Source organism: Callionymus lyra, chromosome 1 (genome assembly GCF_982586985.1).
Source record: "Callionymus lyra chromosome 1, fCalLyr1.hap1.1, whole genome shotgun sequence".
NCBI lineage: Eukaryota > Metazoa > Chordata > Actinopteri > Syngnathiformes > Callionymidae > Callionymus > Callionymus lyra.
This window is the reverse complement of record NC_141818.1, coordinates 2,803,616-2,819,581: the sequence shown is the minus strand read 5'-3', so window position 1 is coordinate 2,819,581 and position 15,966 is coordinate 2,803,616. Positions and strand designations below refer to the sequence as shown.

At 43.8% G+C, this 15,966-nt stretch overlaps 1 protein-coding gene across 1 annotated transcript; it reads left to right on the top strand.

Moving 5' to 3' along the window:
• The first annotated feature begins 622 nt into the window (after positions 1-622).
• Positions 623-14,171, top strand: hic2 (hypermethylated in cancer 2). The gene is made up of 2 exons (XM_087788036.1): positions 623-752; positions 11,566-14,171. Exon 2 carries the CDS (start codon positions 11,648-11,650, stop codon positions 13,346-13,348), a length of 1,701 nt encoding a protein of 566 aa, XP_087644162.1. The 5' UTR covers positions 623-752; positions 11,566-11,647; the 3' UTR covers positions 13,349-14,171.
• Positions 14,172-15,966: the final 1,795 nt, after the last annotated feature.

Genomic DNA, 15,966 nt, shown 5'->3' with positions numbered 1-15,966 from the left:
TCACACACAAAATAAACAACGTGCAAATCTAGTCTACTTTTTATCCGCAATTTACACACATATAAATATATATATATATCCTCATGCTATAAATAACATTTTTCTTATAACGTTATATCCAAAGTTAATTATAGATTTTTTTTTTTAATGAAATGTCTATAACTTTGTTAAAACATATCACTTTGAAAAACATTGTTGTGGATCCATTTAATTTTCACAAGAGTCTCATACAATCTTGTCCTTTACAGAAACCCAAAAGGAAATGAAAATATAAATATGATAGAATATTTGAAGGGCTTCTGAACAGATGTGAAGTATTTCCAATACTTCTCGTGACACTACCTTGCTTTACACTTCATAGAACATCAAGTATAAATAGTTCTTTAATTTGGTTTATTTTGTGATAAAAAATGCTTCAATAAAGGTAACTTTCTTTCCAAATATAATAATAATAATAGGTACAGGTGAGGTTATGATTTTTTTTTTTCAAGTTTGAAGCCTCAAAAATGACTGGATTGTTTCATGTCTCTGCCATCTCCAGGTAGGTGTGCCAGTCGTGGGGTCGTGGATCGAGAAAGTGTCCTGGCACCTCCCACAGTGGGCTGTTTTCTCTGCTGCTGGTTCCTATTCAAATGTGGGTCAGGGGTGAGGAAGCCTAACGTCATAAGCTTGCAACATGGCGTCCCGAAGGCTGTGAGATGAGCAAGAGGATGGAAACGAACGCTTGAGAACGACCCTACCGATGTGAAAAGGTACGAACGAAACCTGCTTTTATTTACACTTTGTTGCGTCTCGGGTCCAGATCCCTCGCCGGTGATGCGTTCACGGACGCGATTATTTTGTGTTTTCCTCTCCTCGGTGCTGCAAGGGCTGCTGTTTTTACACGGCGTGCCAACAAAAAAAAAGAGGGGTAGCTGGACCAGCCTCACCAGCAGGCATCCACTGGAAAGAACAGTCGTTGTTTCGATTTAAAAACGTGTTTAATTCTGAAGCGAATCCGTATTGGATCCTATTTATTTACGCACGCATCTCTGATGAGCCAATTACTATCCCAGCTGGGGCCAAACTACGTTCAAAAAACGCACGATTGTTCTCACCCAATAATCGTCAATAAATCCCGAATTCCGGACGTGTTCCCTTTCTTTGGAGTGAAATGGTTCAACCGAATTCTAGTATTTATCACGTTACCACGTTTCGACACCAAAACAGCTGTTTTTGTGCATCATGATGCGCTTTTTATTGGCTAAACGAGTCGCTCGTTTTCTCTCAATGGGGATTTGCCCGTCGGTCAGATGACACGTTGAAGTCGTATATTCTCTACCAGAGATTAAAGTGGAAGAATGAAGTGGTGTCTTGTCAGGATGCAGTGTTTTTTGTTGTTTTTTTGTTGTTGTGCCATGGTGACCAGGAGGTGATGTATGCTGGGCTGCTGTTACACCAGCCACCATCTTTGTGTCAACAGTGTAGGTGTTGCTCTGCAATCCTCTACCACTGTCTTCATCTCATGTAAACATTTGACATATTGTTGAATTAAACATCAACATCAGGTGATAATAATGTGGCACAAGAATGTCAGAGATTCTCTTGACTGGTCCTTAATTTGTGTGATGGTTTTCACCAGTAAATCTCATTTAATGTGGGTCAGTTTAACGGTTTATTCCACAACATATATTTATTATGATTTAAATTCATTTATTTCAAAGTCGTTTACAAGTTAAAGTTGTTGGCGTTATTTCCGTTTACATCCGGGCATCCTTAGACGGCGTCGGCTGGTGTGTCAACAAACACCGTAAGAACTAATTCTACTTCGACAATAGAATCTCAATTGCATCACAAGGCTAAACGGGCGAGGCCAGTCGAAGCCGGGCGTTCCGCTTGCGTGGCCCCAGGCATGCCTCATAACAGTGTTTGCTATTTATATATGTGTATATACACACAATATTTACCCACATCTCTATTTGTTCAGGCTTTTCCTTGATTTTCTGGAACTCCTGTGTTCTTCTCAGTATTATCTTGTTCTTTAAGTGTATATACTTTTTTGAGTATTGCTTTGTTTGTTTAAGCGCTTTGTGACCCTGGTCTGGAAAAGCGCTATATAAATAAATATTACTTACTTACTTACTTACTTACATCTTCCTCCAAGTAAACAATTACTATGTAATGAATGAATTGCGTTAATAACACGCGTGTGACGCCTTCTTTTTTCGCGCCCGGATCAGATGTTGTCAGATGTTGTGAGTCGGGATGTCCCGCTGTGCCGGGAAGAAGGTGCTCTTTGACGGCGTCACGCAGTCAACTGATCACTATGACGAGTTTCATTGACAAGTGTGAACGATCAAGACCAGGGGTAATTGGTAGGACGTTGTTTGTGTTGGTTTGCCTCATGATCCTCATGAGCAGGCCGGTCGGTCTTGCCTCGACCCCCTTCCCCGACACATAGACCTTGTGTGTACATTGTGTTAACGGCTTACGGTGTGTAGGCGGCACAATGCAGTAAGAAGGTTACTTGGGTTATGTGTTCTGCTGACGTGTAGGCCGAGGACTTAAGGCTTGTTTCCGGGGCTCGCCGTATCTGCACGGATCGCACTGTTCCGCGCTGCCAGTTGGTTAAGTTTGCGGCCAGTGCGCCTCGGGGCACGCTTGTTGTTCTTGAAGAAGAAGAAACAGTCTGTGGAATGTTGTGCTGATAGCCAGAAGGTTATGCAGCGTTTAAAAGCCCAGAGAGGAGGAGGTGGAGGAGGAGGAGGGGGGTGGCTCTGTAAAACCTTGGACCCTCACTAGATCTTTACCCAATATGCCCTCTGTCCTTAGCTAAAGCATTAGGTACCGGGTCATGGGTCTGAAGGGAGGGGGGTAGAGGGGGGATGATCTCGTCAACAAAGTTCTCTAAAGGACAGAAGACACAATCATAGCGATCGTATGGTCAATGCAGCGGCTGATTAGTTCAGTCCAGGTTGAGGGTTCCAAACCCAAAGATGTTTCCGTAGAGAGAGAGAGAGCTAGGATTGTTCAGGTTGATGGGTTTGATTTCTCCGGGGGGCAGTTTCTCTTCAATAACGCCACAAATCCAACACGACCACAGATGCAAGGAGGACGGAGGCTCGAGGCGGGCGGAGATGCAGGGAGGGGGTGGGGGGGTGTTTCTGGGTAAATTGTTGGCTAATTTTCACCATTCTTGGGTGAGGCCGTTTGTTGCGACGTAGTTTATCTTTATACACCAACAAAAATATTGACGTAGCTTTACATTGTATAATACAATACCTTCTTTTTTTCATGTAGTCGTCGTTCAGGATTTGGCTACTGTCACAACAACTGTAATCCACATAATCTTTTCACCATTTCCACCTTTTCATTCTAAGTAGAATCTATGAAACAGCTATTTTTTTGTTTGTCAAATACAGCTAATAAATGAAAAACAAATTCAAATCGACATTTTAGTAGAACGTTTGTTCCATCAAAATAAAATAAATTGCATTTTTAAAGATGACTCTTGGCACGACACTTGCAAGATAATGTTGTTAGTGTATTTTTAAACGTCTCTAGTTATTGAATCTTATTGCACATCAATGTTTACTTATATAACTTAATGAATGTGAGCTGCTCAAAGATGGCGTTTACAAAACACTACCAGGTGAAACTAGTAGTAACGTCATCTGTTATAGTCTCTTAAAATAAATCTTACCTGTATCATTATTTCAAGATGGAATTGTTTTTAATAATCCTTTTTAAAAAAACATACTGTATAGATATTGTGTAGAAGCGTCAAGGGTCAAAATTCCACCCCGGAGACCTCCATGACCACATCCTAACTGGCCTAACTGACCCCAGAAGGGTGAGGGGCTCTTGCTTTGCAGTGGTCAGCACCTACCGAAAGTGGTCCTGGATGTTGTTTATCTCCTCGGAATGATGAAATGCGTCGCCTTAATGCTGACTTAGAGCCGATAAAGCAAAGATGGTGATACACGGTAGACGTAATGTTTGGTTATCAGTGTGATACACGCAGGGTTTGGTAACTAGGCTTTGTTGAGGAAGAGATGTTGCGACACATTCAGGGCTTAAACCAGAAATGCTTTGAATAAATGTTCAGTAGAAGCCATATGAGTTTATTAGGGATAAACGTGTGATTCATTTTTTTGCTGCAGTGTCAGCTTCTGCTCCCACCTCTGCTCTTGTACCATCATACCATGTGCCTGCACGCTAACAAAGGTAGAAACCCGTTTTGTCCGAGGAATCTTTGAAAGCACACGTGGGATTTTCTTCTTCTTCTTGAGAGATTCCTCCCTTTTCTTCTCCCACTGTAGCAACATTGGCACATCTGGGGTACGCGGCGACCACCGACCCCCTCCTGTGATGTAATGGACGGGGTTCTTTTCATTCCACTGCACCCTGGGCAGGACTTGTTTGTCTGCAACACGGCTGAATTGCCCGACACAAAATGAGCCTTAATTGGAAGGCTTTGCTGGAACTGGAGCAGCGACACTGTAACTCCTGTTTCCCCGGTTCAGCCCGAAAGGCTCACTTGCTCACACTTAAAACACACATTCCTTGAAAAAAACACACACTATGCATAACTGGTTATATCATCCCATTGAATCCACATTGGAGATTTCAAGCTTCATCAATATTGAAGTAATTGATCTCAAGAGGGCCACAAGCATCATGTATCAATGGTCTTTTATTGGTCATGACACAAGATATTGTCTTCTGGTTTCACTCATTAAACACATTGAGTCCCTCTCTCTTAAACTATAGCTTCACCAGAACTTACCCATTTCTGTTGGATGTACATTTGTGTACTAAAAAGAATAATTAAATATTACTTAAAAACAACAGTCGACCAAATAAAGTAATTTAACTGAAATGTTCACATTCATACATCTACATTGTTTACAAAAAGGTAGCACATATAATTATGGTTTCTAAGAGATCCATGGCCTTGGGTAAAGGATTTTTGAGTTTCATTGTGTTGTACATCATGAGTGCGACGTATGCTGGTATCAAACGTCAAAGACTGTAAACCTTGATAAGCTGGGTACAATTAAGCTCTTCTATAGCGTCACTATGGATTTTAACAGTAAATGAACATCAACCTTTGAAGGTTCTTTTTATAATCCTTAATCCTTTCACTCGTATTTTTGACAACATGTTGCCACTTGTCTTTGAAACCGCACAGAGCCCCCCATGAAAGGATCATTTTGGAGTACCGACTAAACCAAGGTCTTCCTTTCAAACCATTCAAAGTCGACCAGTTGAAAGTTGAAAGATTCCTTGTTGTGCCTCAGGGTTCAGTCTTTTATCTACCGTTACAAAAACCCAAGTCACTGTCATGCATGTGTCTTTTCGTATCGAATGCCAGTTGGATGACGTGGCATGTGGAGAGGTAAGAAATTGCACCTGAAATAATTTCTCAAGAGCTGGTCCAGAGCCATTTAAAGGCTCTATATATACATACTGATGCGCCTCAAAACCTGCATGGATTTTTGCATTAACTTCATGATTTTGTAGCTGATAACTTATCACATCAGATGTCAATGTTGTCACTGAGGGCTCGTGCTAGTATATATATGTACATGTAAACCATGTGTAAAGGTGGCGTGAGTGACAAGAATATGTCAATATTGTCGATCTAACGGCAGCAATTTCCAATCTTCCAATTATTTCATATTGTCTATTTATTTATGTGTGAGAATTTTAGACTTTTAAAATTCAAGCTTGCTGAGCTTTGTTTTGCAAAAAGAACCTTGAAAATACATTGTTAGAAATGCAATGGGGCTGAAACTAGTAGATACAGGAAGTACAAGTAAGTTATTCGTGCAAAGGGAGGACTGGGGAACCAGACGGGTAACTTGTGAGGTTTATTGTCGTGTAAATGACAGACTTTGAACCTAATTCACTACTTCAATGGCACTTCTACGTTTAGGAGTCACACCTGTTGAAGATGGTTACTCAGAACTGGCATCTTTGTTTCTCTTCCGTCTGAATGGGCTTTTTTTTTTTTAATGATCAGTGGGATTAAGGACGCTGCTCTGTTACAGTTGCAGATACTGGACTTCTTTGCTCTGCGTCTACGTCGAGCCCTCAACAAGAGCCGGTTCCTCGTTTGCATTTGAAAGTATCATTTAACGGCTGCGAGTGGGTACGAAAGGACTCGTGCTTAAGTGGGCGTCCTTTTGATCAGGATGCAAATTTTCGCCGTGTGTTTGGTATCTCCCAGGATCCCTTCAGTTGTTCCAGATGTTGAGGGGTGGGGGGGGGGAAACCCGGTTTGATAAAAATCTGGATCAATATTTACAAAATGTAGTGTAGCTTGAGCCGTGGTTTCCTGCGCCGCAGCGGCTAATACACAGGTGTACAGGCACAGTCTATTGAAGGTGGTGGTGATGGTGGTTGGGGGGGGGGGGCAGCTGCCGTGTTTCTAATCTCCTCTTTGTGTTGCGAGCCAACCTTTCACTCAGGAGAGGACTGACACTCAGATAATTGCAGGACCCGCGAGTCCAGTATGGATCAGCTTTTACCCATGCAGCACCGTCAGCCATGTTGAAACAGCTCAGAGGTGGTTGCTCGGTGTTTGTATTTCAAACTGGCTTTGTACCATCCCCCTAACCCTTCCCCCACTCTCTGCCCACCAGCACTCTCTCTGGGTGTGTGTTCTGAGTGCATGTGTTTAAGTGTGTGTGTCGATGCTACATGGTCTTTTTTTTTTTTTTTTTTCCCCTCCTTGCGTACAATCATCTCTCCTCTCTTTGTCATCCTCACCTGTAGTCGTCCGCCATCATTACCGTGCGTGGAATCTCACCTGCAGTCGTGATGTGAAGGAATACATATTTGGGTTGTTAGCAGATGACCCTGCGTGGTAGAAGGGTGTGTTTTGTTATTGCGCCACAGGACTTTGCCTCACCTCTGCCCTCGCTCTCGGCTCTCCAACCTTCCTCTCTGCAAATTACGCCACATCCTATACTGCTGCTGCTAACCTTGACCGTGTTAACAAAAGTTAACCAGCATCCTGTTAATGGTTGATCTGAGCCGGGCATAGGTCCCGGTTTATCCCCCGTGTTGGTGTTCATAGCAACATTCAAGACTGTCTGAGAAATGGATTTTTTTTAATTGATTTATTTGAAACAAAAAAAGGCTTCCTGTCATCATGTATTGATAAACCAGTTTGGTGTTGTCTCCACACGCAGAGGTGTGACAGAAGGTGATGGTTCAATTACCAAGGTAGCAACAATTTAGCAGTACTTGTTGGTAACCTTAAAATCATTAATTCAAGCAACATCTATTTCAAAGACTGAGCCAAACTTGTAGTACAATTGAATCATTTAGATTTCTAGCCAATACTGTCGCTTAACCACGGCTTCTAATACTGTGTTAAACTAGTATAGCGTTAAAGAAATGTTAACTTTTGAGGCAAAAAGGTGTTTTACAATGTTATCTTGGTTACAGTTTACACTTTTTTTTTTTTTTTTTTTTAGGAAGGATCATGACGACAAGTGATAGTTTGCAGGCGAGTCTGTTTTTATGGCCAAAGGAATTTATGGGATCGAAACTGGAGTGACTCTTGTGTGACTTGTAATTGCGGACAATATGTCTTGGTCTCCTCTTTGCTTACAAACTTGGAGATAAGAACCACATTTCAAAAATGTTCTTAATATGAAGATTTTAGTGAGTAGAATATTTATTTTCACTTGGGGATCCAGTTATGTCAGTTTTCAGGGGATCAATCTTTGGACAGATTATTAAAATCCAGAAATATAAACTTGAACCTAACACAAAAAATGAAATTTGTAGCATCAGTATATTCATTTTATGAAATGGTAATGGATTATGAATAATACAAACTGTACATGTTTTCTTCTGACTACAAGCCAGTACTACGCCTGATGACCTTGTCAACAACCTTTACCTGGCCATGTACCAGTCCATTAATTTTGAATGCTATTTATTTTTTTCTGATTATTCAGATGTTTTTGTTTGCACAACTGTGCAAAAGTATTACAGATAAATGTAGGATTTGCCAGAGTGGTTTGAGGATTTTATGTTGCTTTGCAAACTTTTGTTTACATTGCTGGAAAAAAACATTTTAAGATTTGTCTTTTAATGGGTGAATGAAATACTTCTTAATTTTTCTTGCACCTCTTAAGACTCTAAGCTAAATTGTTACATTTCAACAATTGCTGCAACATAATTCTTGTGCGACTTATCTTTGGTTAGAGATGAAAAACACGACTGTAGTCTCGGGATAATTGCGTCGGTTGTTTCTGGCACTCGAGCTCCGGCACACGGATATTTTATCCTGAGCGCATCTGTTAAGTCTGGGTAAACATCCCTGTTCAACCCGTTGCTCATCAGCAGGATCCTGATAGAGGCCGGAGACTAACCAGTAGGGTTCCTTTGTTGTTTCTTTAGAAATGAGGTTGCCCCTTGTATCATTAAGTCTGCTTTTGAAAAGGTTAACACTGCAGGCAAGGTAAGCTGATCCCGTTCTTGTGCTTGAAGGGCAACATCCACCCCTGGTCTCCCGTGGAAGCCCAGAGCTGCCTTTTAGTTGGTATGTAGGGCCATATTTGGTCAGAGCATGTCTTGTTTTCTCAAGGGTCAATAATTCATTATGGCTCTCCTGACCAGCTATCTTGCCATCTCTTACCCTCCCTGCCAGGTCCAGCCTGCACACGCGGATCTGCTTTTAAATGCCTGTATCAACTTGCCACCTATGTAACGTTATCCCCGCGAGCCGCTCGCCCCGCGAACCAAGCTACATCTTTTTAAGTCGTTGCTATTCTTGTGCGGTCATTTCCTAATGCTTCCTGTGCAACGGTGATGGAAGATGTAGCCCCGTGAGACGCCACACACACACACACACACACACACGGATGGAGGTGCGATGATGTTGCAGATCTATCCGTCCCCCTGTGATATTAGGGCCTGTTTTCTTGGGGCAGCGCTGCTGGAAAGGGGAGCCAGGAACTACACGTGTCCCACCCTAGCTGCATATAGATCAGCCGTAATCCATTAGCAGCTCCCTGGAATCCAGCCGGCACTGCACAGCACCGGAGGGGCCAAGGGGAGAGGGTAGCTCTGTGGGTGAGGTGGTGGTGGTCGGTGGTGGTGTTGGTGGGGGGGGGGGACACAGAACCAAGGATGAGAAGAGGAGGGGGTGGGGAGAGGTCTTTTTTTTTTTTTTTTTTTTTTTTTTCTCCTGAGCTGGCTTCTCTACTCGGAGCCCAGCCCCCTTTTATGTTGGTCTGCTAGAAAAGCCTCTTGAATCCCCCCATAAAGCCTGCAGAGGTGTGTGTGTGGATGTTAAGAGAGGGTCTTGACTGATATATGGCTTCCTGGCTGGCATCACACTGGAGGCCTTTTTTTTTTCTTTCTACAGCAGTCCTCTTCTCCGTTTACCGCCTGCAGGGTCCGGCTCAGCGCACCTCTTTAGCACGTTGTAGCGTTAACTCTGGCTGTGCGTTTTCACTGTAGCTCATTACGAATCGCGTTCGGGAGCTTGAACCCTTGCTACGTGCTCGCTGGGAAAATGCTAAAAGGTTGGCAGGATAGCGAGAAGGGAGTGAAAAGACCAGGGGGGGGGAAGTGTCGGAGCAGGGGAGGCAAGCCCAGGCCTGGGTCCTTTTAAGAGCGTAATCATCTCTACAGCTGATTTTTATCTACAGAACCAGCGGTTACAACCCCCCCAGCCCTTTTTAATTTGTGTCATAATGCTGGCAATGCTCGGAATATAAAGACGCTGCTGGCTTTACACTTGTGATATTAAGATGATCAGAAAACATCCTTTGGGGAAATCTGTTGACACATATTCTTATGGTAACGGATCTTAGGTTAGGTAAGATAGAACTTTATTGATCCCTCAGGAGGTCTCCTTCGGGAAATGTTTTTTTTTCCAAATTATCCACAGCAAATACAGCAATTTTTCATAAAATAATCAAAATAAAATAAGAACAAGAACAAAGAGAAATAAAGGGAAAGAACAAGAGGATACAATCTAAGTCTAAAGATAAAGAACATAGATCAAAGAAAAATAATAAAGACAAAGAACACAAAGATTAACAAAGAACAGAATGTCAAGATACTTTCGCTCCACTCCTGCCCCTGAACTCAGAATTGTACAATTTAATAGCCCGAGGAATAAACAAGTCCTTGAGTCTATTTGTTTTGCATCTGGGAAGGAGCATTCGTGCACTCATTCTGCTTCTCTGCTCACTGAGTTTCTCTTATCTTATCTTAACCTGAAAATAGGATAGAGATGCAGCGATCAAATCAAAAGTTCCATCGAGTGTCCACCAAATAAGAAATGCACACATTATAACACTATAAAACCAAACAAAAATAAAATGTTTGCATTCATTAACAGAAAAAGAGAAACTTGATTATGCTTCCATTTTTTTTCTAATATTTTTACTTTTTCCGGCATGATGTCCATTTTTTTTTTTTTTTTTTTGGGTTTATCAAGCAGTATAGTTGTACAACACTTTTGACAATTTTAGGAGTAAATCCCAGTTGTAATAAACATTGTAGACATGAATGTTTATCATTCATTGACCTGTAGTTTGAGCTCAGCCACATGATAATACCGTTCAGGGACCTGAAGTCGTGGCTGATGACCTGTGTGTGCGCGAGTGTGTTATTGTGACCGAGTTTCATCCGCCCTACTTTTAAATGAGGGCTTCTTGGGAAGATTGAGTGGTACCGAGCCACACCCTCCACCCCCCCCCCTCTCTTCTGCCTTAGCTCATGTGTAGTTTTACCTGCTCAGGTGTCATCTAATCCACCACCAACCCGGCCCCTACAGTGCCAAAGACCCCCACTCGTAGACAATGGGTCATGGCTGACATTACCATGACCTAATGAGCAGTAGTACAAGTTTCCAAGCAGGGCACCGGGTGAAACTGAAGTGGCTCGGATAGACTAGCCCGAGAGGAGGCACCTTAGAAATGTAGTTACTCTACCCTTTTCCTGCTCTCCGCCCCTGCTGCCTTTTGTGCCAGAACAGTGGCAATGTGACCAACCAGAACCTGATCCATGTAGGGTTGCAGGTCGTTATTCATAAGGAAGATGAGAGGGAAAGAACGTTTCTTGTTTCCAGGCGGTCATGTGATCGAGGCACTCGACACTGAATGTTTACATCAAACCGTTTCGCTTCCTGGTTAGTGAAGAATGCTTCATTAATGGAAGATTTATTGAGATGTTTAGTTATCAAATTGTAAACTCTCAACTTTTTAAATGTATAAATCATGCTATATATTAGTTACCCGCAACTGCCAGGCTGTATCCGGATAGCAGTACTTGAGGCGTTTGTAACCAGACCACTGAGACTCTGTTTGCTGGTCTTTTAATAAAAAAAAAGGAACTTGCCTTTTCCCCGTGATAATTTATTTTGAGACTCATTTTTTGCCATCATTATTAACTTAAATGATCTGGCTATGAGTGTTTAAATGTTGTCCCCTTGCATGATTACATTTGACATCTAAGAAATCTTGTGAATGATTTAAAATTGTCTTTGACACATTTATGTCTTACATCCGACTGATCTATTTCTTTTTTTCTTTGTTTTTGTCACAGCTTTAGGTGGCGTTCGTGTAGGAAGAGAGAGAGAGAGAGAGTGTGTGTGTGTGTGAGACGGAAGGACTGAAGGAGATTGGAAATGGAACTGCCAAATCATGCCAAACAACTGCTGCTCCAACTCAACCAGCAGAGAGCCAAAGGATTCCTCTGCGACGTCATCATCGTGGTGGAGAACGCCCTCTTCCGCGCCCACAAGAACATCCTGGCGGCGAGCAGCATCTACTTCAAATCGTTGGTCCTCCACGACAACCTCATCAACCTTGACACGGAGATGGTGAACCCCTCTGTGTTCCGACAAGTCCTGGACTTCATCTACACTGGAAAGCTTTTGTCCTCGTCGGACCAGAGCAGCGAGCAGAACTTTAGTTCCCTTTTGACCGCAGCTAGCTACCTCCAGCTTCATGACCTCGCTGCACTGTGCAGAAAGAAGCTCAAGCGCACTGGTGGGAAACCCCTGCCGGGCAAACCAGCCACTCCGAGTCCCCTTAGCCGTTTACGCCTCAACAACCAGCGACTGTCCTCTTCCACTCCTGCTGGCCCTAATAACCACTATCCTCATACTCCTTCTGAAGCTGAGCAGACGCAGCCAGATGAAGGCCTTCGGGACAAGCTTTCAGACGACGAAATGTTTGTCGGCAGCTCCGCAAAGAATGTGGGAAACGGCAGCAGCAACGGTAACCTCAGCAGCGGAGCGAGCGCAGGCGAGCCGGACCTCGGGTTGGACCTGACAAAGAAAAGTCCGCCCTCGGCCGGCATCGACGCTCACAGCCCACACAGCAACTCCCAAGAATCTCCTCAATCTGCCTCAGTATCCACGACCAACAGTGCCTCTCTGGACGACTCCTCGACCACGTTACCGGGCGGAGACCTCTGCGGCTCGGACCCCCTGGAGCTCAACTCTTCTAAAGCCGAGGAGACCCCGTCGGACGGCCCCCCGCCGCAGAAGAAAACACGGCAGTGCGCCCGTAAGAACGAATGGCCTAAGAAAGAAGCGTCTGGTCTGAAGTCCGAAGATCACGAAAGACCCCTCGTCAACGGGGTCATAGTCGGACCTAAAGATGGCCGTAGTGGTGCGGGAGGGGGCAGCGGCAAAGATGAGGAGGAGGGAGTCGAGAACGGCCAGGACCACAGTGAGGAGAGTGGACAGAGTGACGGAGAGAGTGCAGGCAGGGGTGGAGTCAGAGGCGCCGCTCGCCGCAATGCCAACTACGTGTATCGCCAGGAGGGCTTCGAACCCGCTTTCGGAGACAACCTCTACGTGTGCATCCCCTGCGGCAAAGGGTTCCCCAGTTCCGAGCAGCTCAACGCTCACGTCGAGACGCACACGGAGGACGAGCTGCTCATCAAAGAGGAAGGAACGTACGTGAAGGAGGAAGACGAGGAAGAGGCGGAAGATCTGTCTGCGCCGGTGGGTCCATCCAACTTCGGCTCCGAGGCGCGTCCGTTCAAGTGCACGGTCTGCAGTAAGAGCTACAAGGACCCGGCGACGCTGAGACAACACGAGAAGAGCCACTGGCTCACCAGGCCGTTCCCCTGCAACATCTGCGGCAAGATGTTCACCCAGCGTGGCACCATGACGCGCCACATGCGGAGCCACCTCGGCCTCAAGCCCTTCGCGTGCGAGGAGTGCGGCATGCGTTTTACGCGCCAGTATCGCCTGACGGAGCACATGCGCGTCCACTCCGGGGAGAAGCCGTACGAATGCCAGCTATGCGGGGGGAAGTTCACCCAACAGCGCAACCTCATCAGTCACCTGAGAATGCACACCTCACCCTCTTAAAAATGCATCAAGCCAAAGAACTCTGGGAATAGATTTAACAACATTTCTCTACCTGTTTTTATTTTTCCTTCAGAAAAAAAACAAAGATGCGCACATGTACACAGTCACCTGCAGACTCCTTCATTTAAAAAAAAAGTCCAGTTTACAGTGCCCAGGCAACAATGTAGCCACCATGGGCTCTCGGTGGCGGTTTCGGAGTCGCCACCGTTGTTTATATCAAGCGACACCCGTTTACCTCTCAGGAGTTCCGGAGGGACGAACGACGACTCTGTCCCTCTCCAAAGTCAGAAAGCCATGGTGAAGTGGCACGACTTCTGCTCTGCTTTATAAGTCTGTCTAATGTGAATGTGGGCACTGATGTACAGTCACGCCCCCTCACCTCATACCCCTCAACAGCCTTTCTCACGTCTACCTTTTGGGCAGTGAGTGTTTTTTTTTGTTTTTGTTTCTGACGGAGCGCTCAGTGCTCCGGATGCTATGTTGACCAAAAACCCATGTAACAATACAGGCAATAATAATTCAAACAGAGTATTTTTACTCGTACAGCTTTATATCGTAAATGTTGGAGACGGGGACCTGTACGACGAGGGGTTTGGGACCATCTTCACGCTTTAACTGAAAGTACAGGTTTATTTTTTATTTTGGTGGAATGACATGGTAAATTTTTTTTGTTTCACGAATACCGAAGGTCCTCCCTCAGCTGTTTTTAAAAGAGGACACATTTTGTTTTGCCTGTAGGGGGGCGAAGCAATTCCTGGTCAGAAAGTTTACGCCCCCTTGAGGTTTTACTTAAAGAGCTTGTAATGTTTCAGTGAATGTTTTAACTGGAAGGTCTTGGGATTTTACTTGTGGGGAGGGAGGGGGGGGGGGGGGTCGGTGAGAGGGAGGGGGGTAGTTTTTAAGACTGAACAGTACGATCAGTCGGTACGTTTATTTTTTTTGTCGTCTGTATAGCTTTCCTCCCATTACGGAAAAAAAAAAAGAAAAAGTCTATTTATATGGGCTTGTGACCTCGCTACCTCTGATTACTCTTATGAACTCTGTTAGTTGAAAGTTTCTATGTAATTACTTGTAAAAAGTGTGTAGATTATGGTAACTTTTCACCTTAATGCTTTAACCCGCCCATCTCTCAACACAGGTTTTTAAAATGCTCACGTTGTTTCTAGCTTGTCCACTATAGCTTTCTCTTGTGACAGACCATAGTTCCCTTCATGGTGCAGAGACTCGCTGGTTTCTTTAGATGTATAGCGTTCCAAAGATCTTATGAATGTTGAGGAGAACGGAGCTAAACTAACACGTGTTGCTAGACCAGTTCATAACCAAAGTTTAAAAAAAAAAGATGTACTTAAGATATTTAGCATACTAAATTATTTCACTTTTTGATTTTCTTTTTTGCTGTAAAAAAACAAATATGAATTATATTCTTACAAAGAAAAACCCCACCCGTGTGATGGAGCTTTTTGGCCTTTTTTTGAGACCCGGAAGGTTCTGGCGGTCTTTTACGTTGGCAACGCTTGTGCTGATTGGTGGGCAGGTGTGACGTCACGCTTTGACCGGCTGAAGAAATCGGTAAAAGGTTCAAAAGAGCTTGTTTCGCCGGGCGTCGTTCGTTTTGTTTCCCAGAGTCCTTTATAACTTTATATTCCCTGACTTTAAAAGGAGGACTTGTACGTGTTCTTTTCAGACCAAAAACAAGGAAAAGTTTTTAAAAAAAAAAGTAAGAAGAATTATAATCAGAATTTTCTTTTTTTTTCTAAATGTGAAGTTGCTTGTTTAGTTTCTTTTTGTTTTTCTGAGCCAGACGTAAAGAAACTCGTAACCTCGGGGGGGCTTCGGTGCACTGGACGTCTCTCCGGGCAGCATTTGTCTTCATGATGTTCCCACTTTCTCTATAAATTATTTAACCTGTCGAAACCGTTTCACCAACTTTCAAATGCCGCGTCCACGTTGCCTCGTTTTAGTTTTGTTCACAGATATCCTCTCTTTGAAAAGTAATTTCTTTCACATTCTTAACTCACAGTGTTTAAAACGACCGGTAGCTGTTAGCTTACCGTTAGCCGCGGCGTCGACGTAGCCCGAGGGCGTCCAGTGCATCGACTCCCGCCTTCACTGCAAGATTAACTTTGGATGTAAGCATTCCTTTATGTTTTACTGCTTTTGTTGCTGATTTCATTTGTTAAAAAACGTTTTTTTCGTCCTCATGCTCTGAAATATTTATCATATAGATGCAGCTACAAAACTTCCTTTGGTACCTCCAGCCCGGACTAGCATAATTGTTACTCGCTTTTGTTGGATATCGGTGTCTTTTTTTTCCTTTTTTTAAAATTGCATGGTACAGAGTAGACTCGTTCACGCTCCCCTCGCCCGCTCGACCACAGAGATGTTATTTATCGCCTGATCCGCTTGTTGCTCGTGACGTCCGCGTCCACAGCGCTTTTTGCCTTCAAACATTATTGTACCTGTGGGCACGTGATGCAGTCGCAGCAGAATGTCTGTTCGTGCAAAATTGTGTTTAATTTTGTAAAAAAAGAAACGAGGAAAAAACAAAAGCAGATCTGTGCAAAAAAAAGACTTTTTGCAGCTGCATTTGAACGCTCGCTTGTTTGAAGAAAACTCCA

Bases quoted from the DNA above. Each gene is read 5' to 3' on its own strand.
- hic2 (XM_087788036.1), top strand. From the start codon at position 11,648: ATGGAACTGCCAAATCATGCCAAACAACTGCTGCTCCAACTCAACCAG.